We start from the raw sequence: 27,259 nt of genomic DNA, 5'->3' as shown, positions 1-27,259 counted from the left end.
GCTTCCTGCACAGCACTGAGCATGAATTACACTCTACCATAGGTGTCTATAGTTCACTTTTAGTTTTATTTTCTCAAATTTCTGTAATGTGGGAGAATCCAAGAACATTCAGTATACTTGGTACACATATTGGCTGGTGCTTACAGTTACAACTATTTTAGCAAGTAGTACTGATTAAACTGTATGCATGGAACTAATAAAGTGAAGTTAAGGATGGTATATAAACTTACTAAAGGTGCCCACAGAGACAATTTGACAGAAATTGACAATTTGAACTAATATGATTGTTTGCTGGGTGAAATGTAATAGAGATGAGCGAGCACCCAAATGCTCGAGACAAGCTTTTCATAAAATTCAAGAGCTCTACTCGAGTAATGAACCCCATTGACTACAATGGGAGACTCGAGCATTTTTGTATGTGGGACGTCGGCTGCCGAGCTTTTTTTTTTGTGGATCTTTCGTCCACAAACTTTTGCTGAAAAACACCTAAGAAAGATTGTTCGTCCATCAGGCCGTGTAATTGGACATGTATGGCCAGTCTGAACAATTCGAATAGCCAATAGGAGGCTAAAATGTATAGGTCTGCGAAACCAGAGAATTGTTTCTTTGTTGTAACCATCAACCTCCTTCTCTCGCCCACTCAGACAGCCAGGTAGCCGGGTACTAGGCCAGACTATGACATATGCCCAAATCATTTCAGGTCTGAACATTTAATTTTTCTCTCCTCCATTAGTCGTCATCACTGTGTCATGTGAATTACCGTTGGGACTGGAGGTTGTGCATCTACCCACAAATGCATTAAGGATTCATTGCAATGGGCAATTTGGTGCTGATGGCCAGGTTTATCCATCAAATAGTCCGATATCAGACCATAATCAGAGGTCTGCTGCCTTCCTATCCCACCTACGTTACAGTGGATAGCAGTTGTATTAAGGCTGCTGCTATTATATTGTGACTTCTTGTAGTTCTCACTGTCATTCTTTAGCGTTCTTCCTGGATCCTCGAGACGCCATGAATCAGCACTTGACATTATGGAGTTCTTGACATTCTCCAGACGACACAGCCTTTTTATTCTTTTCCGTTTGCCGTTTTCTAGCTTACTAGAGACACTGAGTGGTCTCATCTAGCAGCAGATTTATCATAAAAGCCCGTCGTTTTCTGTCCAGTTTGGACTGCCAGGGCAGCATATTATGGTGACGGATCTGCTTTTAGAGGTTCTCTGGCTTCCTCAATGTATTTTTTAAAGCTGTGGACACATTTGACAAGGATAAGGATTTTTACATAAGTTAGTAGGCACACTGTGCCTTCATTCATTTTCAGACCCCAATATCCCCTCCTTACATGCATTTTAGAAGTTGCTAATAGTTTCAAACTTTTCTAATGAGTCTGTCCCTCCTAGTAATACATGCTGGATGTGAGATGTGTGCGTCCAGGATGCTGCTGCCGTCAGAGGCTCTCATGTATCAGCACAATGCTATTCCAGTCCCCCTTTACAGCTCATATTGGGTCTCTCTGCCATTGTGCAGACAGACACTGACGCTAAGGAGTGTGTGATCCTCCGCCCGTAGTCTGCATTCTCTTTGCACAGCTTGATCTCTCCTCCTTCCCCTGGAGTGCATGCATATCTACACTTATGTACAATATAGCATTTGTGATCTGGACTTGTTTGAATTGCTCTGTACAACTTCCCCCTCTTTACTGGTATTTTTAAGGCTGGCGACAAAGTAGCGCATTTCTGCATTCGTAATATGGAAAAGTGTCCTGGCCTGACTACAGGTCTCCTGACCTGAACTCTGAGCATCATAGAGATGCTCATAGTTTTGCTGGGACACTTGTCCGTATTGTGGAAGCACAAATGCTGTGTCGCAGCTAACGCGGGTGACACCACGGCGATAGCCTTAGCCCACATGATCCATGCACCGGCACATGCTATGATCCATTACGATATTGGATGCTGACGTGAGCACGTTTTTGCTGATATGTTGATGGATTGGTCAGCTGAGGGCTTTTTTGAGCACATTTTTTCTGGCTCCTCCTCATGGAGGACGCCAGTTACACTTCTAGTCTGAGAAAGTGTTTGTGGTCTAGTCGGTGGCTCCTGGCAGGTCAGATAAGTCTGTTTGGTGTTAAGGGTAATTGGGTGTTGTAATATCCATCTCCTGACTTACTGGTATTACAGCTGGTACATTACGTGCCTGTTTACCACTATATATATGTACTGTATAGATGTTAATCATTATACCTCTTTTCTAACTACTGAGGGTCAGGGTTGCCCAAGGTCCCTGACATAGGGTTGCCCTCAGCAAGGACAAGTGCTCCGCCTTTAGGTAGGGTCTCACTGCATTAGTGGTTAGGGTTAGATTTCCCATTCTCCTACTCTTTGGTTTCATTATAAATATTTTGCATTCTCTGCGTGAGTATATTGTGTGAAATTCTGTCATCCTACAACAACAAATTATGTCCGTTCCAGACAAGGTGTTTTGCGTCCAGTTTGCATGTAACATGCGGCTGGAATATGCTTGCTTGTCACCAGCCTAACACTGACAGAAAGGAAGGCAAGAGCATAAAGTCAACAGAACTAGAAGCAGGGTGCTGTCAGACCTATATCAGAAGCAGCAGCACAGCCAGCTATGTACAGGAGTTACTCATACTCTACAGAAAAAAAAGAAAGAAAACAGTCAATGCAGGCTATTGAGGAAAAATGCTTACTTTTGTATTTCGAAAGGAAATGAACAGAAAAAAAAAATCAAAGTGGTTGTCTGGTTTATGAATATATTTTCATATACTGTACTAGGGATTTCTGAAGTATAACACAAGTGGGATTCCCGTTCAGGTTTACCATTTACCAGAGCTGACAGCAGCTACAGAGAGTATCTCTTGCTCCGAAAGATGTGGCAAGTACATAGACAGCGCATTCATTTAAACCAGAAGAGTGTAATGCTTCATTTCCCTGGAGGTGTAGTTGTAGTGAATCTGACCCTTTGCTGCTGGTTCTCCCACAGATTCCAGCAGTTTATTATTGGGAACCCCTCCTAACATTAATGGATTGATGTTCCTTTATAGGCATCAGCAGCTGTTGAAGTAAGACACAGATATTCTAGAGAACAACCAGGGGACACAGGGAGCGGTTCGTGGTGCTACTGTAACATCTAGCGCACAATTACTACTGCTAACTTAAAATAAAACAATAAAAGGACCTCATGGATTTAAAGGTACAGTCCATGCTGGTGCATTACACACAGTTGTGGTAGGGTAGTCACAAGCTAGTTAAAACACTGAACTATTGAGCTTTCATGAAGCGGTGAAATAGATATGTATATAATAACAGGGAAGACCGTCATCCAGTACGATTCACTGAGGGATGGGAATCATAAGGGTCAGAGATCCCATTTAATTGCAGATGAACATACATAATGCAAGTCTAAAATGACGTGCAACTAATTGCAAGACTTGTCAGATTATTTTTCTGCTACCATTAGTAGCAAACTTCTTGGAGGAATATCCTATTGGTTGAGATACAATTTACGAGCAGGCAAATCTTACAAACAGCTGTAAAGCCTCTATATACCACATTCAGGGTTTTCTCAGACAGCATTTTTTCCATAACAGCCCTGTTCCATCTTCTATGCAGAAAACGGTATAGGGCGTCCTCCATAATTTTCTATCCAAAGACTGGAAGTGATGGAAACTGTGAAACGAAGACCCAAGAGGTCTCCAGGTCTCACACATTGACCCCTATAGTTCTGTCCCAATACAGTTTCCTGCATATAAGATGGAAACCAGGATGGAACCATCCCTGGACTGGAAATATGCCATCTGGAAAGGGTCTAAGACTTCAGGGAGCTCCTGTGAGGCCTCCTTGTTCCAAATAACAGTGGGGTGCAAAGATCAAACTAGGACCAATAGTAAAGAAAATGGGACAAATAAGGGTCCTAGTGCCTCTAAGGTATATAAGCCCATGGAGTGGGTTTCTTGATCTATGGCACCCATATATAGCACTCGTAGACGCTAGCGGATGCTATATAAAAAGCTCAGAGTGGATGCCGATTCCAAGGAAAGGGCACATGCTCCATGGAGACTGACACAGGAGGAGACCGAATAGATCTTCAGTCCCAGCTAAATAATGAGGGTAAAGGTGTTGTCGGCTTACTGGACATCTGTCCCCCTATACCACCCCCACTGTGCTAAGATATCTAAATCAGCTGTATGTACTAGTCCTCTGCCGCCATGATCTAGAGCAGTAGTCCCACCATCCTCCATGTTTGTTATAATGTCACCACCGGATATGACGTGACCGCTGCAGGTTCAAAGCCGCTTCTCCTGGCATCAGCGCTTACATCCTGAGCCCCTCGATGCCAGGTGTTTAGACCAGCGATTCTGTGGCCTCTGATTGACTGCAGCACCACACAGCGGGAGGACCAAGGGGCTATAGCGCTGGACCACAGTGGCATAAGACGGGTAGGTACAGCTGATTTAGCTATTTTATCTCGGTGGTATAGAGCGAATGTTGTCCGGTCCCCGGCCAACCCATTTAATGAAGTGTATGCCAGATTTACAGCTGTAAGCTGGACCTGCAGGTAAATCCTGTCAGTAGGACCCAGGCCGTGTACTTTACATGCTTAAGTGTGCATAGGACTGTAGCTTTAAAACCACACAGGAGCTCATGTATCAATATGTCCACTACTGATACAAAACTGGGCAAATAGGTTGTATATATGGCACTCGTAACAAGCTCCATATTTAGCAATGTGTTTGGCCCATCTATGGCCACCATATAATGGCGGCAGTTCTTACAAAGGACACAACTGATACATGGCCGCTGCGGTTCTTTACAAGGACACTAAAGAAAGATGGGTGGAACAGATAAAAAAGGACAACAAAAAAGTTGTAAATTACACTTCTGTGCGCTTGCTGCCTTCACAGGATTTGTGGATCCAGTGCAGTAGGCTGTTAAAGAGAAAGAAGAGGTAAGTGACCCGATTAGCATGACACGATAACAGAAAGACTCTACAGACAAGAGGAAGAGGAAGCACAGCGCACATCACCAGGCTTCACATTCAGTAGTATGAGGGGTAGGTACAGCAAGTACAGGGAAGAAGTGACAAGGTCTGGTGTGCCCGCTGACCCTTATAATGGCCATTACACAGCTGTACTCTACCCCAATTACTCCGGGTAATTCCACTAAAGATCAGCTATGGAACCGGTCAGCTGAAGTCTACCCCTGAGGACAGAATGACCAAAGTTACCCACATCCAAAAAAATAGAAGATTTCCCTGTAAAAACATATGTTTATTCCAACCAAAAGTGTTGCTTATTTCAATTGGGTGGCGTGAAGCCAGGCTGGTCCGGCATACGTGCCGCTGAAGCTGGGGCAAGTATAGCCAGCCAGATATTGGACCAGCATAGGAGGACATTTCCTGTCCTCGGAGATAGAAGTCAGCCGGATTGTTAATGGTTAGGGCAAGCTTGAGTCTTCTCCAAAGTGTCTCCAGCTCCGTGCTCCAGCAAGGTCATTCGAATATGGCATTGGCCAAGTAAAGCCAATGGAGGTTGAAACCGGGATCCATTTTTAGCTTAGGTTATCTTTATGACATACATTGCCACATAACATCTGTAAAAGTTTATTCATGAAGGGTAAAAGTGAAATCAAAGGCAACAGGTAATATAATGCTCCATAAGGGAATGCCATGAATATGCATGTTCTCAATGCAAAGAAATACAAGAGCACCTGTACATGTAGTGTCCTCCTCATATATACACCTACCACATATATATAAGACTGTCTATCCAAAGGCCCAATGCTGAGAACCTGGAGTTGCGTTATGTGAAGGTCAGGTAACTCTATGAAGTACAAGGTGCGCCCACGTTACTGGCGGAGATCCCCCAGAAGACAGGGAAGAGTTAACATCCATATTAATGATGGAGGTTTAGTATATAACGCTGCTAGACCTTCAGATATCATCCAGCAGTAATAAGCATGAATATTTTATCATGGGATCTGCGCAGCTGTTTAGGGAGACGCCATCCTTCCGATCTTTGCACTTGTGAGAGAAGTGAGGTGTAATAGCAGAACTGATTAAGATCGGATAGATTACCATTTTATTTACGGCGATTCATTGTGCTGTGAAGAGCAAGCAAGAGAGCCCAAGTGATAAGATCTGCAGCGGATTAATGAATGCTATTCCTGTGCAATTATTCTGCAATGATATTATGCGGCAGTAATGTACAAGTGCTAATCTCCCTACTTACTAGGAAGGACACACATCGCTGCTATGAAACTAACAATTAGCACATCCGGCTCAAGAGGAACTTTCAAGAAAGTCAGGAAGACGTCCTGATACATAGTAACCCATCAGGTGGTCACACAACGGAGTCCAGGACATGTACAACAGATCAGCTATGATCGTCTGATCACTGTAATCTTATATTAACTGGTAATGGAGCCATCAAGCTTCCAACTTCTCAAGCCTTGCACTATAGTTTTGGTAAAGTAGATTTATTGGGTAGAGCACCCATAATGTCCACCAGCCTAATACTAGGTCCCCAAACAAGTCTGACTCTTAAGCATAGACTCCACCTGTGAAGATGTCCTGCGGTATCCGCACCATGACAGTAGTAGCAGATCCCTTATGTCCCGGTAGGAACCTCCATGGATTGGACTCGTTTTTCCAGCTCATCTCACATGGTTCAGTTCTGAATGTGCCCATTGTAGGTAATTTTGGGATGAACAGGGGTCAGCATGGGCACCCCAACTGTTCATTGGCTACGCAGCCCCATACACCGCAATGCCCTGTGTCAACTGACAACTTTCTATCAGTCAGCAATAACTTTTTCAGCACTTGGTACTACAGTCCCTCTTCTGCGGGATTGGAGTAAACAGCCAATCTTCACATACTACATGCATCAATAAGTCCAGTCTGCCCATGACTGTGTCACTGGTTCACCGGTTGTCCTTCCTTGGACTAGTTTTGGTAGGTATTAACCACAACATACCGGGAACACTCCACAAACTTGGTCTTGAAGATCTTCGGACCTAGTCATCACATTTTGGCCTTATCAAAGCTGCTCTGATGCACACAGTGTATTCTCCACAGCGGAATACATGTAGCGGATTTTACCCCCTCATTTGAAGAGATGCAAATCGCACTGAAGATCCGCAGCATAAAAGGCACAATTTATAACACGGACCATTGTGAAAGAAATGGTGGCATGTCCTATTCTAGTCAGTTCTCACAGACGAGGATAAGACATACAATGTGCAGAGTCTGTGCAGATCGTATAGCGCACGGATGGCGGACCCTGCGCTCTTCAATGTAACGTGTGCTGGAGCTCATCAGGCACAACTCACAGAGTCATATGCCTTTGGGCTAATTATATGATTACAACATATCCGCTATGGGAACTTAGTACACCCCCCTCTTCTCCTGACGTGAAATTGCTCTCACAATCGAGGGACTAGCTGTCTGATGAAAACAGCTCCTTCTTCCAAGAGTACGGTCAGGACACAGACCTGCTCAGAGATTAAGGGAATATTCTGCATGAAGTGGTTTTCTAACCTCAGAACAGAGGTAGAAGCAGAATAACCTGTTGAAACAACAGAATAGCCAAGTGCAAAAATCCCATTTTCCGATTATATATCTTGGTCAGGTTGGAGAGCGGTTACAAAGAATACCTCTTGCTCTAAAGGACCCGACCTGTTCAACACTTCATAGACAACTCAACTGCTTTAAATGAGCACTGTATAATACTTAGATTTCCCTGTGGAGGCGCTGCAGGAAAATTCACAGTAGCAGATTTTCCCCAAAGATTACAGCTAAGTGCTGGACATGGGGTGACGTGATGTAATGAACAGGAGCATTGATATATGGTGTGGACCCTATCCCTAACGCCAGGTACAAATATGTACAATGTGACGGTTTCACTTGACTTGGCTTTAGATACAATACTCGGTTATCAACGGACCTGAAATGTCACTTCATAATTATATCATTTATGATTTCCTTGCATGTTATATCAAAGCCTATGCCAGGTTAAACTACCTTAAAGCGCCACACCGTATAGCAGAAAGAATAAATGTGAATGGGCTGATTGTTTCCATTGCTGTAAAACTTCCCAATTCCCTCTCTGCTGTCGCTGCTCATTAAGCATATACACGCCCCAGGTAACGGTCCTCAGATATTACCATGACGATGTCCTCTTATATAATTGCTTTAATTAAAAGCACCAATTATATAATTCACAAATTATCCGGTACAGACTTCGTACACGTCCATAACGGGGGTCACGCGCCGCTGGCCTTGTCATACCCACGACTGGATCCAACAGGAGGCTTCTCCTTTACACCTCACTTAGCAATTGGATCCAGTCCCAATCTGACAACCAACGTGCCATGAATATAAAGCCAAACATACACACTTGGTAAAGAACAATAAAGTAGATGTGTCTCGGATGGAGAGAAGAAAAACTTATTTAACCCATTAACCCTTTAATGATCGCCTACTTGGCCTTAAGGATGTGATAATTTTTTCTTGCTTTTTCATTTCTCCATTCCAAAAAACACTTTTTTTTTTTGCAGTTTTTTTTTTCGTGTGGGGAGTGAGTAAAGTACAAAAAAGGCTATTATACCATGTGGTATACATAACATATTATCTTTATTCTGCATGGTCAGTACGGTTACAGCGATACCAAATTTATAGTTAGTTTTACTCCTTTAATGCATAATAAAAACACTAGTTTTTGTCTTACTATACTCCGACTCCCCTAACTTTTTTAATTTTTTTGTCGATTGGGCTGTGTAAGAGATTTTTTTCTTTTTTGGGGCGAGCTACAATTTTTACTGATACCTTTTTGAGGGGATACACGCTGTATAATAACCATTACCTTCACCAGCATTCACCATGTGGCTTAAATAAAGTGCTATTCTTATAGTACAGGTCTGACGTAGCGATACTACTTAAGGATATGGTTTTGTATTTTCCTTTTTACTGGGAAAAAGTATTTACCCTGTAGACACCATGGTGGCTACTGACCCCAGCATCTTAGAGGTTAAACAACCAGAATCATATTGCAGCAGGGCGTCAGGTACGTGTTATAGCTGACACCTTCTGATGACATTGTTGCGCTAGCACCATGTCCATTCCTTACGACTATGGCATTTCGCGTTCAGGCCCACGCCTCCATGACATAATAGTAAATCATGGGGCAGGTAGGAGTTAAAGGAGTATATCATCCATCTGAGAATGCTATGGCACCTCACTAGAAAATCATCAATAGCTGTCCAACCTTGAGGACCCACCAAGATCCTGAGAGCTTACTCTTGCACCGTGAAGCTCCTGGTCAACCACTGTACAGAGTATGACAAACACAGTGCCAATAAAGTGAATGGGGCTGAGCTGTAGTTGCCTACGGAGCGGCTGACAAAGTGGGGCAGTGCAGGGGGGCCTGGGCCCCCCCCCACTACCCCAACGCTAGTCAGTCCTAAGACTTTTCTGAAACTCCCGCTGATCAAGTGTTTGAATAGGATGTATGCTTGGGTGAGTGCTGCAGCATAGCAGGCACAGCGCTATACATTCTGTAGTGGCGGCGTCTGGCATAGGGGCTCAATCCCATTCATTCGAATGGGTCTGAGCTGAAGAAAAGCTATATAACGAATGAGCTGAATGGCGGGTAGTTCCGGGCAGTAGACCCCCACCAATGTGATAGTGATGACCTATCTTGAAGATAGGATAGGTCAACAATATTTTAGTCCAGGAAAACCCCTTTATGCACCTTCAATCTAAGGATCAGTGGGGGTTCCTGGCAGGAAGTCATGCCATACCCTAGTAACATGCCATCAATGACTTTACAACGGTTTGTCTCAAGGACACAACCCATTTCCAAATACCAACAAACAGCTGACTTTGCCAGAGGAAGCTTAAGTCCGTTGACCGCTGCAAGGGGACAACGGTGTTGAAATGCTATCCATGTAATGCAAGGACGGCTTGAGTCCACCAGAACGGGAACATCTCACGTAGAGCAGCTCTTTGTTCTAGCTTACAGAGGGGCGTCTTACCCCAATATGCCGTATGGAGAGGGCATTCTTCATGAGACAACCTCTATAATCACCAATCCGCAGTGGTGCCACATCCAGCATTAGCTCCAGCCATCACATGACTTATTATGTGACTTCCCAGCAGTTTAGTTTATTCAATTAGTTCATTTACCATTTCTAGAAAGAGCAAGAATTGGTACCCAGTCGCATTATACATACTTCTTCATTGTTTGGAGTGGCCGCCAGCCTCCCATTACGCTTCATAGCCCAGTAAGTTCCAATTAATGTCAGGATCTGTTGTGGCGCTGCCATTGACACTAATTGCCATGAACATTTCTGACTGAGCCAAAAGAAAACTGTATACAGTCACTTAATTTAGGAAGACAGATGGCAGAGAGGACTTGATGCTTTTATAGCACTTTGCATATAGTAAAAAGTAGATACAAGTACAAAACTGAAATATAAAATCTTGAAAAAAGAAAACAATGTATGAAAACCTAACTAATGGATATTACTAATCAGGTGATACTGCAAATATAACCGCTAGGTATTTTCAGCCCTCACCGTAACAGACTGGATTCTTAAAGGGGTTTTCTTAAGAGTGACATTTATTCTTTATCCACAGGATGAGGAAAAATGGCCGATATCTGGGGGTCCAATAGCTAGGATCTCCTGAGATCTGTGTACCTACAACTCAAATAGCGTTGGGCACATGTGACCACCGCTTCATTCACTTGTATGGGATGGAGGGGGATTGCAGAGTGCATTGATCTCCCTCCTTCCTGACGAAGTGAATAGAGGTGTGGTCACGCATGTGCACCGCCATTACATTCACATGGGGAAGCCAGAATCACTGGGGGTTTAAGGGGACAGACCTTTAGCCCCATCATGTGAATAGTTAATAAATGTCATTAATGTGAAAACCACTTTAATACCGAATCAAGAAATTGTGAACAAGAAGAATGCATCACCCAGAGATGGATGGATAGTAGATAGTGAGTTATAGGGTCTGTGTAATACCTACTTTTTCCTACGGAGGTGCTACAGGAGAATTAAACACTTGTTTTTAAGTTTGCTGACAGATTCAATTTTACCAATTCTAAAAATGTGAAAACAAACAATGCAAATATAAATATGCAAAACGGTTAATACATAAACTAAGAACATGTGTACACATGCGCAGTGACTCCACGCTACCAGGAAGATCCAGCTCATTAATATTTATAAACTTACTGCAGGGTGCGCCTTTTTTGGCAAGACAACAGCCAACAAAGAGGAACTACAAAGTTTACTTGGTACTCAAAACTTTCCTTACTTCTTTAACAACTAAGAACTTGCTGCCATTGAGACTAAAAGTCCATTTCCATAGGATGATCATCAGACACAAACATTTGTTCTCCCGATCGACCTGTCTGAATGTGCACATGATCAGCCATTGAACGAGCAAATGCTTGTTTGTTAGCGGATCTGCTCATTTATGGAAGCATAAAAATGCTGGCTGGCTGCGCAGAGAGATGTGCAGCTGACCATAATAGATGTATGGGGATGAACGATGGCATTAATGATTGTTCGTCCACATAAAGCCGATCGTCTGCTGTGTGAGAACAAGCCCATGCCTTGCGCTCGTTACAGTAGTTCTTCTCGGCCTGTATAAATGGACCTTTAGAGCATCCCATCCCCACTGTAAATGTGTCATATGTAAAACTACTCCCGCTATTTACTGAACAGCCCGGTAGAGTATGACCAACGAATATATGGATGTGCAATGACCTAAATGATGGTAGAACGATGCCGGTAGCAGAGGAAGGCGGTTAAACTTCCCAAATGAAAACTTTCCAGGTGAAAAACATTCTGCAGATCTACGGTTCATGGGCGAGTCAGCAAGGGTGCGCTCAGCGGAATGTGAGACCGGCGTTAATGAGTCAAGTATGTGAAGGACGCAGGCATCACACTCCATGAATTTCTCAGAGTCATCTACAACGTTTGTCAGATCGCTGGGAAAATAAAGGTCAGTGGCGAGTGGAGAGAGCCTTATAGCAAATGACAGATGCAGCCATGCTGCGGCTAGATTACATCCGCAGCAACGCGCGGGGTCATAAGAGACGTCCGGATTATCAACACAAGAACGGGTAAGCGACTGACCTGACCAGTGTCCAGTGGTTGTGCCAGACCTGTCCGTACACGTATCACTGACTGGCTTAAAGACCGTCTCCCATCCGCCGGTAGCGTATCTCCAACTCTGTGACTCCAGTATGAGGGTCCTCTGGGTGCCGAAGGCGATCATGAAGCAGTAGACCACGTGGTGAAGTTGGCATCCGTAGCCGCAGCCTTTGTTGATGTTACACACCAGTTTCTTTGCTTTGCTGCAATCTTTTGGATTCTGCGGTTAAAACAAAGAATTTTATAAAAAAAAAAAAACCCTTGTAAAATCATTCAAGGAACAAAGAAATCATCTACAAACGAGAACTTGATCAACTGCAAATGTGGCGCCTCAACAGCCAGCAAGTAGTCCAAGTCGCACAGCAATAAGTGTGCAGAAGCGTGCAGAACTTCTGGAGTCATCGCCAACTCAAACGTCGAGTTTTACTTTTCCGCAGAGCCATATTTAACCATATACATGATGGAAACACATTATGCTGCCTATGCCATCAGTGAATAATACTTATGTAGAATTCTAAAGGGGAGTTTTTGGCCAATGGAAAACTGCTGATAGCGCTGGATGGGGCGGGGTGTTGGGGGAGGTGTTGTAATCATATCTGTAGCCACAATATTACACTCATTGACAAAAAAGCGTACTTCTGCTCCGTCGGCCGTTTTTTGCCTCCTTCCAGCAGCTGAAGACTGCCTCATGTAGTGCTTATAAACATCAATATGGTCCCACCTTGAGCAACCAAAAACGGCTGACAAAGCAGAAGCACATAGGAAGTTTGCACCGTGCACCTACGCCCTCCAGGCTGCGTGAGCGCCATCTGGTTAGCAGCACCTCCATTTCACCACCTTGGGTTTGTTTCACCTATTTTTCTATCTGGTTCTTAATCTCCAGTCTAAGGCACTTTAAGCTGCTCTGCTCCCATTGGTCAGTGGTGGCCAATCAGGGAGGAGGGGTTGTGTCGGTAGTTGAACACAATATCAATGCATAATGTGGATTAGGCTGTCAGAAGATTGTGGAGGCCATATTGGACGAATGAAAATGGGGCCTGGAACTGGCAGATCCATGGGACCATGTGCGCTAGACAGATAGCGGGTTATATAAAACTTTCACTTCCAGTCCCTGGAAAGAATTCTGCCCTGGGACAGAGGGGTGCGTCAATCGTTGGCATGCTACTTCAGAAAGTGCCATCTGCTCGGTCTTTTGAGCTGCACCACCGTTAGTTGTGGTGGTGGCCTGGTTGGACGCTGCAGACGTCAATCAGAAATGTGGAGCAGCCCAATGGACAGAGTTTAGGGCACTTTAAAGATTAGTCCTGCCCTTATGGCAAGTCCCAAAGCATTGTACCAGTGATCAAACGTTTTCCTTGTGCTGCTGCGAATAGGATTGAGGACAAAGATATTAATGCTGCTCACCTACCCCAATTACCCTGCTCACCTACCCCAATTACCTTGCTCACCTACCCCAACCAGCACTGTCAGTAGTTTTACCAATGCAAAACTGCTGACAGACTCCCTTTAATGTCCATCTCTGGGTTGTACTAGAGAAAAGGCTTTCATCTTCATAGAGAAGAGCTAATTTGCATAATTTTTCCCCAGAGGGCATTGTGTGGCCCATGGGACCACCTAAGCCAGTTATGACCACCTCCACAACAGTAACCCCAAAAACATATGCAGAAGATTCACTGCTGTAGTTTCTGCAAGCGTCTCACTCATCTGAATGGGTCTTGGAGAAATCGGTGCACAAGTAGAACAAAGAACTTCCCACATGTAAAAGGGATTTCACTCACAGAAATTTCTGCAATGAATCCGCCACTTGTGAACAACCACCATTTTTACTCCTACACATTGGTTTGCTGAACATGGTTTGTGGGACCCCTGTTGTCCAGCAAGGTGGGGTCCCAAGGAGGTTCATGCCCTGAAGGTCCAGAGTGGAAGTGCACAAAAACATTGATTTCATCCTCAGTAATAAAGCCCTACATTGACCATGTACCGTATACAAACATGACTGCAGTAGCCAATCACTAGTCTAGTTGGTACACAGCCTGAGACTACTGAGGCCAGCCACTGGCTACTGTGGTCACATGCACATACAGGCAAGTCACCGCTGCAGTTTGTCAGCAAAGACTGGCTATGAGGTTGGAAGTGGTAGTCCTTAAATCGGTGGGGGAATAGAGCAGCAAATGACAACATTTGTTTCTTTTTATTTTTAAGTTATAATATTCTCCAATATTCGGTATTAATTCCTCATAGTTACAAGAAGACGACTTTCTGTCAATCAATTAGGGCCTTCATCATTTACTTCCAGGGTATAAAAATCTGTCCTCATAATGAACTATGTCTTGTAGTAAGGCATGCACCACTGTGTCCATCACACACAATGAAGGTTCCAACTAAATGATAGCAAGCATAGAAGAAGAATATCACTGGGGTGTTGCCTTCTTGGCCAAACATGGCTGAGATAGGCACATCACCAAGTACTAGGTGGCCGAGATGATGGAAACAGCAGACCTTGGCCTAGTTATGCCGTTTCCATAACTCTGAAAGACGACAGTGGGCATTAATACAAACAGCATTGCGCGAAAACAGAAGTTATGGAAACAGTGCAGTAAGCTGTTGCTATGAGGTTTTCATAACTGGTGTTGACTCCTAAGGGGGTTGTCAAAGTAGGGTAGGGCAAGGTGCTAAGCTCTACCCCTAGGCATTCAGGATAGCTGAGGTGGTGGGGTCCCTAACTGAAGAAAGGTGTGAGTCCAGAGATGGCACCAGCATCTATTAAGGGCCACTTACACGTAATGATTATCACTTAAAATCCGTTCAAACACCTGAAAATGAGCAATAATTGTTACATATAAACGCAGGCATCATGCAGTTTTCACTTGAATGAGGATTTTAAGGCGAACTTAAAATCCATCATTCAGCTAGTGAGAGATAAAGTATCTCTCAATAGACCGTATGCGGTTATCTCCATGGGGGCCAGTAGATAACATTGTAATATGTCAGCAGCCGCAAAGAGAACAATGCAGCTGTGTGCACAGCTGGGCGTGTGATTAATCACATACTGGGCTCTGCAAACAGCTCCTGGAGGCCCCTTTTACATGCAAATGAAGATGATAAAGTGTTAATGGCCATTAACACTTTATGCAAATAGATCGCAAAATATTTCAATCATTTGAAAGATTATATCTTTGCGTATAAATGGCCTTTAGAATTTCATGGCATATCCTGTGGAGTCTGAGATGGGAATACGCCATTAAGACATCTGATCTGCTTTTAGTACTGTGCATGCAGTCATAAAATACTGGGACTACTCGTGTACCTGCACAGATCAGTCCTGAAATTAGGGACCATTGTCTAGAGAATACTTGTAATTACAGTATAGCATTGAAAAACAATTTTCCAGCCCAATCTGGTAAGACCCCCAATATAAATGGCAACTACAGCATGTAAACATGCCCGCTGGAGAACCAATTACCAATAAAAGGCCACATGTGTTCTTGTTCGCACAAGATAAAAATAAAAAAAGAAATTGACACTAAAGTAAAGTTTGAGCCCGGTTTAGTTCGTTAGCGGGATCTTTCTTTTAACTAGATACCAAGGTGACCTTGTGTGGTGCGCACGGCATGAATAACACTACACTGTGTTCTTACATATGCATGAAACTCTTGATATGAGTCCAACTGGGAAAATGTACAAGCAGCATTGCGAATAAGAGCACTAAGATACTTAATGACGGCGCGGCTCAGGCAGCCGCTCCGCTCTTGATATAATTAAAATTGTAGGTTACAAATATTTACCACAACAGAACGGAAATGAAAAGAAAGAGCGAGGCAGCGGGATTCATGACGTGTCATATTTAAGTGGCCATTTGTTACAGTGGAATATGTATGTTCATTTCACACATACACTAGGTTAACAAAAGTACTGGGACCCCCACTAATCCTGTGCTGACGGGCGAAGGGGATATCCAAACCGGATATGTGGGTAGTAGGCATAAAAGAAGAGGATCACACAGGCATATCCCAGTACAGATGCCACCAAGGGTATAGTATGACAGACTTCCAACGGGGTACGGTGGTGGGATGTCACCTGAGCAACCAATCAGTACGGGACGTCTCAGCGCCTTCGGACCTTCCAAAGCTCACAGTTGACAATGTTATTCAGGAGTGGAAACCATCTGGTGTATGCGGTGCGGTCACATTCAGAGACCTCATAATCTGACAAATGTGGACAACAGGGCCTTGTATGAGCTGCGAAGAGGCATCACGCACACTGTCTGCCGAAACACTTGCTCAAGAGGTCTCATAGACCCTTAGAACATCCATTAGCACCAGAGCTTTTTGTAGGGAATGTCATGCGAAGGGTTACCATGGACGAGCGGTGGCACACAAGTCCAACATCACAGCCATGAATGCACAGAGACGCCTGCGATGGTGCTTGGACCGCTGTTCTTGGAATGTCAATGAGTGGAAGCAAGTGTTATTTTGGGGGGCGACTCTGGAGCATTTTTGGAAACAGCTATTTCAATTATTAATGAATATGGTAGCTACTCAGGACTTGTTAGTAACTGGGACAAATCCATCCAAATGGCAGTAGATAGGGCTAACCTGACTGTTTCTGTAGAGCACGCCCCTGTAAGTTACAGCATTTCAGGGGCTGGGAAACTGAAGAAACAGGAGACACTAGTTTCGTAATGTTAAAACGTTTTCTATGAGCTTCGCATCTATTTGCAGAACTGGAAGCTCAAAAGTTCAAGAGTAACTCTAGAACTTTCCAACTGGCCCTTATGCATAAAGTTTGGTGGAAGGTCAGAGAAGTCATGGGTGTTAGGAACTGTTGACAACTTACTCCTCTTTGGGATACTCGTTGGCTTCCAGAATAAACTGGTAAACTCTGAATCTTGGAGGAATAGGAGTATCCGATGCCTCTTATATGTGTGTCTGCAGAGGAGATAAGGACTACTACAACAACTACAACTTGATTACAAGTTGCCACTCGCTCACTTTTACAAATCCCTACCGTCATGGCACTCTTATAGGGCAGAGACCACCTTGTCATTACTAATTCTGTGCCTTCAGAGCTAACTGGTCCAGCCACTTCTACTGCGGGGAAGTTCTTCACTTGGCCATATTCAAGCTCAGTGTCATCTGCAACAGCCTTCTAGCAGATGGGAAGGAGATGTTGGCCCTATTGAAGATACGCAGTGGGCTGATATTCTACACAGGATTGCCAATTTGTCCGTAAGTGAATGACATGGATTGTCTCAGAACTATTTGATTCACAGGGTATACCAAACCCGGCTTTTTTACATGATATTGGGGTGAGGGATTCACCGTTGTGTCTCAGATCCAAAATTCAGATGGCTGGTTTGATTTACATGATATGCCGATACCGAAAATTGCAAAGGTATTAGCAGGAAATCCGTTCCATAATTAATAATGTATGTGAAGAGTGATGTTCCTTTAGTATGTGTGTCTTGGGATATGTGATTGATTTACCAGTAGAGGAAAGAACAAATAGCGATAGCGAGGCTGTTATATGTGGCCAGGAAACTGATCACACAGCATTGGCTTGATGAACACCCACCGGCACTCAGAGGACATAAAGAAAGCTAAATCGGCTGCTAACTATGGAAAAGGGTGCATATATTAAGAGAAAGCCAGAACGTAGGCAGTACACCTGGTCGGCCCCTCTACAGTCATGTAGGATTAACTCACTATCCAGTTTATATGTTTAGAAGTAACAGGACACTTCCAGAGTAGTCAGGCCAGATACACTGATAGGGTGAATGGACTGGTGCACTTGGGGTCCTCACATTATAGGAGATCATTGTACTTGTAGTACTGCTTGGAACTTATTTCTACTATGTACATCAAGCACAATGTACTTCACTTGCTTCGAGTTAACAAGGCAGCGCCGGCTTTCAGTGCCGGACTACACCGGGTCAGAGAGGAAGCCCTTGGTCCAAGACCTGTGTAGTGGCTGATGCTGATAATTGTAGGTGCAGTATCCTGGATCACCAAACCGTCATAAGTTATTTAATGGCTATAACATGTAATATTGTATCGCTCCTAAAATGTGTCCAGGCCCCTCTTGTACTCTTTTAGTGAGTTCTCCATCACCACGTCCTCAGGCATAAAGTTCCACAGTCTCATTGCTCTCACAGTACAGAACTACCTTCTATGTTGGTGTAGAAACCTTCTTTTCTTTAGACCAGGGTTTCCCAAAGTGTGCTCTGTCAAGGGCTCCGACGTAGGGTCTAGGCCCCCGCTCTACGCACCGCTATAGCGGTGTTCACACAGCCTGTATTGAGGTAATAAGCGTGCAGGGCCTGTGGTCGGCATAGCAATGTTGATTACATTTGCCAGCTCTGATATTGTGATCCGCGCTGCTATGTTGACCACAGTTCCTGCATGTTTAACTCCTCAGTACAGGCTTTCTGGACACCGCTACAGGGGTGAGTAGACTGGCGATCAATAGCAGATTATAATAGGGGTGACTAGGACGACCTCCCTGGGCCCGAGACTCCAAGGGGATCCATGGCCCTCCCAATCGCCCCTATTGTAATCTGCATTGCTAAACCTCTCCCTGTATTTAAAGAGCATAGAGGCAATGGGGGACCCTGATACTACTGGGGGCCGCAATGGGGGACCCTGATACTACTGGGGGCCGCAATGGGGGAGCCCAATCACTACTGGGGGCCGCAATGGGGGAGCCCAATCACTACTGGGGGCCGCAATGGGGGAGCCCAATCACTACTGGGGGCCGCAATGGGGGAGCCCAATCACTACTGGGGGCCGCAATGGGGGAGCCCAATCACTACTGGGGGCCGCAATGGGGGAGCCCAATCACTACTGGGGGCCGCAATGGGGGAGCCCAATCACTACTGGGGGCCGCAATGGGGGAGCCCAATCACTACTGGGGGCCGCAATGGGGGAGCCTATTACTACTGGTACCAATATAGGGGACGATATTACTACTGGAGCCACCAATATAGTGTGTCACTATTACTACACAGGGCGTAATTGCTGCGTAATTTACAGTAGCAGCAAAGTAGATGAGACTTTGAAAATCTCATCCACGGGCTGTGGAAGAAAATCTGCATGTGGTGCGGGATTTAATTCCGCAGCATGTTAATTTTAACTAAAATGTAATATAGCCCATCCAGTGATCAGTGTTCCTCCCTGTTTTTTTCTAAATGGTCCTGTCCTTTTTATAATGATGGAGGTAAAAAAAAAATAATGTGATAAGCCGCTCCCCTGACTACACCCTCCGCGGGGCTCCATGAGTAACTTTTGCTTCTAAAAGGGCTCCATGGCTGAAAAGGTTTGGGAACCACCGGTCTAGACGTAGAGGGCGCTCCCTTGTTACAGGCACAGTCCTGGGTATAAATAGATGATGGGAGAGATCTCTGTCTTGTCCCCTGATATATTTATACATAGTTATTAGGTCGCCCCTCGGCCGTCTTTTTCTGAGCTACATAACCCCTATTTCGATAATCCCTCTGTGTATTGTAGTCCGCCCATTCCATTTATTACCTTAGTTGCCTTTGTACCCGCTCAAACTCTGCTATGTCGTTCTTGAGTACCGATGCCCAAAACGGTCCACAACATTCCATGTGTGGTCTGACCGGTGACTTGTAAAGAGGAAGAACAGTGGCCCTTATTTACTAATACTGTCTAATAGTTAGTGCAAACGTAGACTAGACAGTCCTAAAATGCACCAGATTAAATCACCATATGACAAACCTGTCAAGTTGTAAGACCGCCTGGTCTCAAGGAGCTTTAACACGGAATGATTAGAATTAAACAAAAAACGAAAAAACATTGGATCGTTCGAGGATGAACAATTATTGTTCAGCATAAACACGGCCAACGATTGAACGTGGACAATAATGCGTTGGTCCGCTGATCGCTAATTTGAAACGCGGATTGTTTAGTTGTTCAGTTTGCTGTACAGTGAATGGAAACAACTGAACGATTCTGTAAAAGCAGCCGAAGTTTAAACCACCAATTAGTTGGCTTAGTTTACTCCAAGAACTGTGGGAATTAGAGTCAATTTGGAGCAAGTTAGGCCACGCCTCTTTCAGGGAAGTCGAATGAATGCTAAATGTGGCACAAGCATGTAAGACAGTTTTGTGGCCTAACCTGTACCAGAAAACTGTTGTATTCTGAATGGTAAATAAGCCCAAGTTCCCATCATGTGCCCCCAGACCTCTTTTGCTGCACCCCATGATCCCATTTGCCTTGGCAGCAGCTGTCTGACACTGGTTGCTCCAGTTAACTGTAAACTTAACTTTTTGTTTTTTACTAGAAAGTCCCTTTAACGAATTGTTCCATGAGTTTACAGCTCCTTTTAAAATACATTATTCAACATTTTTCTGAAATTTTCCTTAAATTGAAATTCATAAATCTAAAAACGTGACAAGTGGTAATGAGTGAAGGAGGTGAATTTATGTCCCCTCCTCCGAAGGCTGGAGAAGTGGTAAGTACTGAAAACTGTCATGTTAAAAACTTTACTGCAATTTTCACGCCTGGGGGCCTGAAATCCAACTAATATTAATGACACAGAAATAATATATGAGGCTGCCAGTCACCTGTAACAAGAGCACAAGAGCTGCCCGCGAAAATCAGGAGGGGCTCATTTTTTATTGTTTTTACTTGGGAGAGGGTGGAGAGATTGGGGGGGGATGGGGTGGGGGGGTAGATTTTCTACACATTATTTATCCCAGACTTGGCAAGGACAGAGAAATAATAATCTAATGCAAAGAAAAAATTCCGTTACGGTGAAGCAGACTTGATGCCTGCTCTTATCTGCTAACAAAGTGGGGGTTACCAAATATTCTGGACCATCAGAGGTCATAAAATAGTACGTAAAACTCACCTGCAAGGTAAGTCTAGGAGTAAATGCTTACACAGATTACTACTAGAATGGTTAATGCGCCAGGTGACCTGGTGGCAGACATGATTATCTCACAATTTTCTGTATATTGGTAGTCTAAGACACTACTATTGGCCAGCACCGGTCAATGACTACTGGTGTAGTGTCTCAGACTAATGATGGCTACTAGTATACAGTCGGAGAAGCGGGAGCAGCCATCTTTGTTTGTCCAGACCTGGAGGATTGCTTTAAGGTACCTTTACACGGGATGATCATTGGGCGCATAAGTGCCCAACAGCCGTCCCAGCGACTGTCGCTCTTTGCTCTTACACAGGAGTCTGTCAGGTAATGGAGGCTGAGCAGGTCGGAGATCTCTATCAGCCGCTCACCTCCAACTACAGTAAAGGCTCGTTGACACAGGCGTATACATACAATGCTAGGAGTCTCCCACAGCGGTGTACGCATCACAGCCCATATGCTCTGTTGGCAGAGACTGCATACGGGCTGCGATTGGCATTGCTCATTCCCCGTGAATCTGATGTCACAGAAATGTGCAGTTTTTGCAATGCATGTGTATGGACAGCGTTTCATACGTACCCCATTCATTCGAGGATTGTGTAAGATACGTGGAGAAATAGAGCACACTGCAATTTATTTCTCCTGAGTATCAATACGCAGTGTCTACACGCTGGTGTGCTTAGAAGAATGAACGTCCATTGACTTTCATTCATTGTGTGTTACGCACGGGAAATACACGTGCGTAATACGTGATGACAATACGCCCCTGTGAAGGAGTCCTAAACAGAAGTCGTTCGAAGACTGAGCGACTCCTGTTTCCCATGAGTGAGGAACCGCTCAGTAGTCATTCTGCTCCAGTGAGCTAACAGGACGCGACTACTGGTAACTGAGCGACTTCTCGCGCTGTACCCTGTTGGGGTCATGCGTACACCGGGCAAGAGCCGCCCGTAATCGCTTGTCTATCGGCCCGTGTAAAGGTACCTTCAGAGTGACCTCGGTTTATATAATTCCAGTGCCCAGCGGTAAGGCAAGTAGGGTATCGCTCACCTGAACGTAGGTGATCCGTCTCTGTACCAGGTCCGTCAAATCTTTGGCCTCTCTTTCTCGCCAGTCGCCTGCACCATCGGTCTGACTGAGGTAGTAGAGATCTGTCATCACTGACCTGTTGGAGACAATTAAATGGTAAAACACGGTCAATTACACTGCGGCAACAACATACAACCGCTACGGTATGTTCAGCGGCGGAACTCGCTACACAATTTTCCGCAGCAAGTTCGGCCCCCAAAAAATCCATGTCAAAATCCTCCGCTTTCTGCGTGGATCAGCCCACAGAATAGGCCCCGTCAATGGGCAAAACCCAAGTGCGGAATTCTGTCGCCGAAAATTGCGTTTCCATGCATTTTTGGATCAAAGACTGTCACTTCTGTTGTGAGAATTGCGCCGTGTGAACATACGGTCATCGGCATTATTCTGCACGTGTCGGATCTGGCTTCTCGCAAGCTTCATTCACCCATCAGAGCAGCAGTACAAAACTAACAGAAGTGTGATGGTGGAGTTCAGGACATCCAAGGACCCCAATATGCAAGCAGTTACTCCGTGTTATCCCAAGACGCTTCCTATACAATCCCTCCTACTAATCAGTGAGATGAAGCGCCAACATATCAATTCATCTAATTGACTCACAAAGGCATTGTTCAGGTGCGACCTGCATCCTAATAGAAGCTGTATGGCCCTACTGCATATTCTGCATAAATATCATTAAAGGGCTGCTCAGGATGCGGGACCAACATAAAGGATACCTCCACCCTCCTGAAACGCCGGTGCCTGGAGCCCACATCTGGGTGCTGCCACCCTGCCAGGGCCATGTGACCACTGCAGCGGGCAGTCCCTTCAGTCACTGATTAGCTGCCGCACTCACATAAAGTCCATGTCAGCAGCTCCTGTAGTGCGCCAGGATCAGTCATGCAGGGACACTAAAAGGGCCGGAATCCGAAGTACCAAAACAGCTCTTTAAAAAAGTACATATGATGGGATAGAGGCGCACAAATGACAAAAGCTGGATTCATTCCTCCAACAAGGTCTCTACCGGGTGGTTTTTGACCTTTTTTAATGCCCTGTTGTTGGGTCATCATCTCTGTGCTGAAGGTTGAGTATATCTCCTGTTAGGGTGATCCTGCATCCGGAGGAGTATGTCAAAACAAAAGGCGCCCCAGGAGACCCCCTGTAAGCTGCACGGACGGACCTTTTCGCTAGTTACACGGTCAGCTATATAGCCCAATACCTCTCACTAGACTAAAAATACCGGATAGAAGGAAAAGCGTCCCCATGCTTCATTTACACCCATCGCAGGGTTGGCCCTGTGTGGGAAACGATGACTGGATTTTGTAACTAGTTGCACTCCAGAAAGTCAGTCTTCCAACTTATAGCTGGAGAGGAGACCGAGAAAGATCTGGCCTGGAAGAGCCACAAAGACATATTGGAGATTGCATAAAGGGTGATCCCATCAACCCCTTCCAAAACGCATCCAAACCAACGTGCAATCAGCGCTTTAGCAGGGAACGTAGTGCTACACGCCAGTCCTTATCCTAAGCTGCCGTCCAAGAATGGTTCACATCTGGCAGAGCAGAAGCTTCCTCTAGGATGTTCTTCATGGGACGACTCCTCTAATGTACACAGACAGCAAATCATTTTGTATATACAGAGAACAATCACTATAATTATATATACATATACACACACTATTATATATATAATATGTGATTGTTCTCAGTAAAGACTCATTTAGACACGACGATTATCGCTTAAGATTTGCTGACATCATGCAGTTTTCGTTAACGAGTCACTGAAAGACAATGATAAGCCTTATCAGGGATTCACAGCGGGATACAGCTGATACTATTGTTTCAGCTGTATCCTGCTCCTTGATGACAGGCTGGATATGAAGAACACAGCAGTCCAGCTGTGTTCTGCCTACTCCGTACGGAGCGCACAGCTGTATACCAGCAGAGCACTCTGAACAACCAGGGTATGAAGAACACAGTGGGCCAGCTGTGTTCTGCATAGTCTGCTCGGAGCGCGTGGCTGTATAATAGCCGAGCGCTCCGAGCAGAGAACAGTTGGATACAGAAGCGAGCATCCCAGCTTGTCTTCTGCATACCCTTATCGGAGTGCTCGGCTGTATACTAGCTGATTACTCCGAGCAGAGAACAGCTGGATGCAAAATACAAGTGGCCCCACTTGGAGCGCAAGGTGATCGCTGAACATTTGAGCGATCGCCTTGCCCTGTAAATGCACACAACCATTATTGCTCAAAAGTCGCTCAAAATATACCTTTTGAGCGATAATCATTGTGCCTAAACTAGGCTTAAGAGGAACCAAGTAATGCCTTTTAATGGCTAACAAAATACATCATGTTATAGCTAGCTTTCCAACCTACTCAGGGTTCTTCCTCAGGCATAATAAAACAGGTCTGGACTCGGATGGATGGATGGATGGATGGATAGATAGATAGATACACACACACATATGAAAAGGCACAGACATGCACAGGAGTGTGTGTGTGCATAAACACATCTATATAACTGTCTAAATATATTATAGATCTATATTCTAGATATATAAAGATATACACACATACGGATGTATTTTTCTTTAGCTTGACTCTTCAGGCCGTTTCACACGGTACAATGATTATGCAGATGACTGATAGATTGATTGGTCTGCTCAGCGATTGTTAGGTGCCAACATGTCGGCCACTTATCTGTCACTGATTATTGCTGATGGATCTTTCCTGTGGCCCTAAGAATCATTGTTCGTCTAATGCAAATCGTTTGGTATAAACAGTCGTTTTAAAGATTTGCTCAATAGAAATAAGTGGCACAAGGGTGACCAGAGGTACAGTCCAATAAATAATCAAAACTACCCAATTACTGTTCAGTCTACATACATGCCAAGTGAACAACATGCAATCGCTAGTTCACCGCTGGTTGCATGCTCAGTCCAGTGTAAAAAGGCCTTAAATGCAATGTGACATCATGGCGTGCCGCGCTGTCAGGGCGCTTTATTTACACTGTGAATTACTTTCCAATGGGTTTTGTTACGGTTAAGTGACCCTCCGGGCCTGGACAAACAAAGATGGCTGCAACAGCTTCACTGACTACCTGCAGCATATTAGTGCACATCATTAGTCTAAGACACTACACTGACTTTGATTACCCAGTGCTGCCCACATGGCAGTGCTGGCCGGTCAGAGCACCCTGTAGGGTCTTAGACTACCAATGCATACTAATACACAGTGGGCAGCTGAGAGTCAGAGAAGTGGTGCGGCCATCTTTGCTTGTCCAGGATCGGAAGGTCACTTTAAGATAAGAGAACACATTTTTAACGGGTCTAGATATGCCTTTTGTACTGTGCTATCACAAGACAAAACACATCTGTATGTAGACAATCCCCCTCCTATGTTGATAAGTCCCAGTACATGCCTTTGCTGATCACCCATGTCGATCAGTACTTCATCCACGTGTCTTTGGATTTCATTTCGATCCAAGTGTTTCAATTTCTTCAGCTCACTTTGGACAAAATACCAGAATTCCTTGGCTCCGTTTTCTATCGCCCTTCTTAAGATTTCATGATCTTTACCCATGCCAGCCACTGAAAGGAAAAACACATTTAAGAGTTAGCAATTATATTCCGTTATCACTTGTAAACAGGGCTGTTATTAGTCGTGTCCATCACAGCTCAATGCAGAGACTTCCTATGTGCCTCTAGTTTGCCCAGGCATATCCTCAGCCACAGGGCAAACACAGGGACCAGCCGTCCCCGGGCATTAACCCACAGCAGGCGAGAGGCCATTTCTGTAGTCACAGGAGTAGAGCGGCAGGATCATCAGAGAGACGTCACATCACAGAAGAGTCTGTAGTCCTGCTTATCCGCTTACCACGGTGACCGTCCGCTCTAGAACATGCCAAAATTTATCATGTATGGTCCGTGTGCTGTAACTCCCACCAACAGCTCCTAATAGCTTCTCCTAACTTCATTCAGGAGGGGCAAGACAGGACAAAATGTTAACATAGGTCTATATCTTGTGTGCGATTACAGAGATCAATCAATTGACCACTTGTACCATATACTGCAATACTCTTGTATTGCAGTATATAATGCTGTCTAATAGTTGCCTATTTGAACCTGTCGCAGGCATCCGTACATACAACCCTGGGAGCCTTCACTGCACCCCGGACTGCAATGGGAAGTACCAACATTCCACAATTATATCACGAGCCCACCCTTGAACTGCATTAAGTGTATTTACTAATCAGGAAGGGGTTATTAGGGTAAATTTACCACCATGTCATTTTTAGGTCCAACATTCCGTGCCGATTCATTTTCTAATATATCCATGTAGCAGTCTGAGCTCAGTTTTTCTGATACAGGGCTCCAAATCCCCCACATAAATATAATAGAGAACTCGGATTAGCTGCAACTGCCACTAGATGGAGCTCACTGCATACTGTGCATGCTAGGAGGTTCCCTCTGGTGGTGGCTGCAGGTAGTCAGGATGATACATTTTATATCTATGTCTACACAGAGAATATAATGTCCTCTATCAGAATAACAACGCCGTTAACTCTTTAAAGAGAAGTTATGAAACCAAATCAGGACTGAATTTAAAAGCGATTTGTACTAGACAAAAGACAAAGTTATATTCAAGGGTGTTCATTCATTTTAAAGGGGATTTGTCAACTCCTAAGAGCCCCATAAACGAAAGTCAGGGCTTGAAAGCACTAAATCCAGGGATGCGACTTCCCTCACTGTCCCATTGCGTTTGCACGCCTCTGGCGGACCACATTGGCAGGGGCACACAATCAGAGGACTAGTCCCGTCATTTTGTGTGTGCACCTATGCAGATTGCGGGATACATGCAGCCACAACCTTGCAAGAGGACAGCGAGGGAATACCAAGGAGGGAGGCAGAAGAGTTACATCCCTGAATTTGGCACTTCAGATCTGATGGCTCCTGCCCCAAGATGCATACTTACGTCCTGGATAGGAAGGACATATATGTCATATGAATGGTGCAGGCTCAGGAGCCGAGCCCTCACCCTCCACAGCAGAAGCCAGCTGTGATGATCCCCTCCGGCTGCAACTGAGGGGATGGTCCGGTACACAGATTCCTGCTGTAAACTAA

The 27,259-nt window shown here is 44.7% G+C and overlaps 1 protein-coding gene across 2 annotated transcripts in view; it reads right to left on the bottom strand.

The window, feature by feature from the left end:
- FUT8 (fucosyltransferase 8) overlaps positions 1–27,259 on the bottom strand; it is a 158,414-nt gene that overhangs the window by 27,271 nt on the left and 103,884 nt on the right. For both annotated transcript variants that reach the window (XM_066608684.1, XM_066608685.1), the window contains exons 5-7: positions 25,558–25,726; positions 22,124–22,238; positions 12,173–12,410 (exon numbers count right to left, since the gene is read on the bottom strand). In XM_066608684.1, the coding sequence (XP_066464781.1) occupies positions 12,173–12,410; positions 22,124–22,238; positions 25,558–25,726 (522 nt within the window). The remainder of the gene's footprint in view (positions 1–12,172; positions 12,411–22,123; positions 22,239–25,557; positions 25,727–27,259) is intronic.

Source organism: Eleutherodactylus coqui, chromosome 6 (assembly GCF_035609145.1).
Source record: "Eleutherodactylus coqui strain aEleCoq1 chromosome 6, aEleCoq1.hap1, whole genome shotgun sequence".
NCBI lineage: Eukaryota > Metazoa > Chordata > Amphibia > Anura > Eleutherodactylidae > Eleutherodactylus > Eleutherodactylus coqui.
The sequence above is the reverse complement of the archived record's forward strand: the minus strand, read 5'-3'. Positions and strand labels throughout refer to the sequence as shown.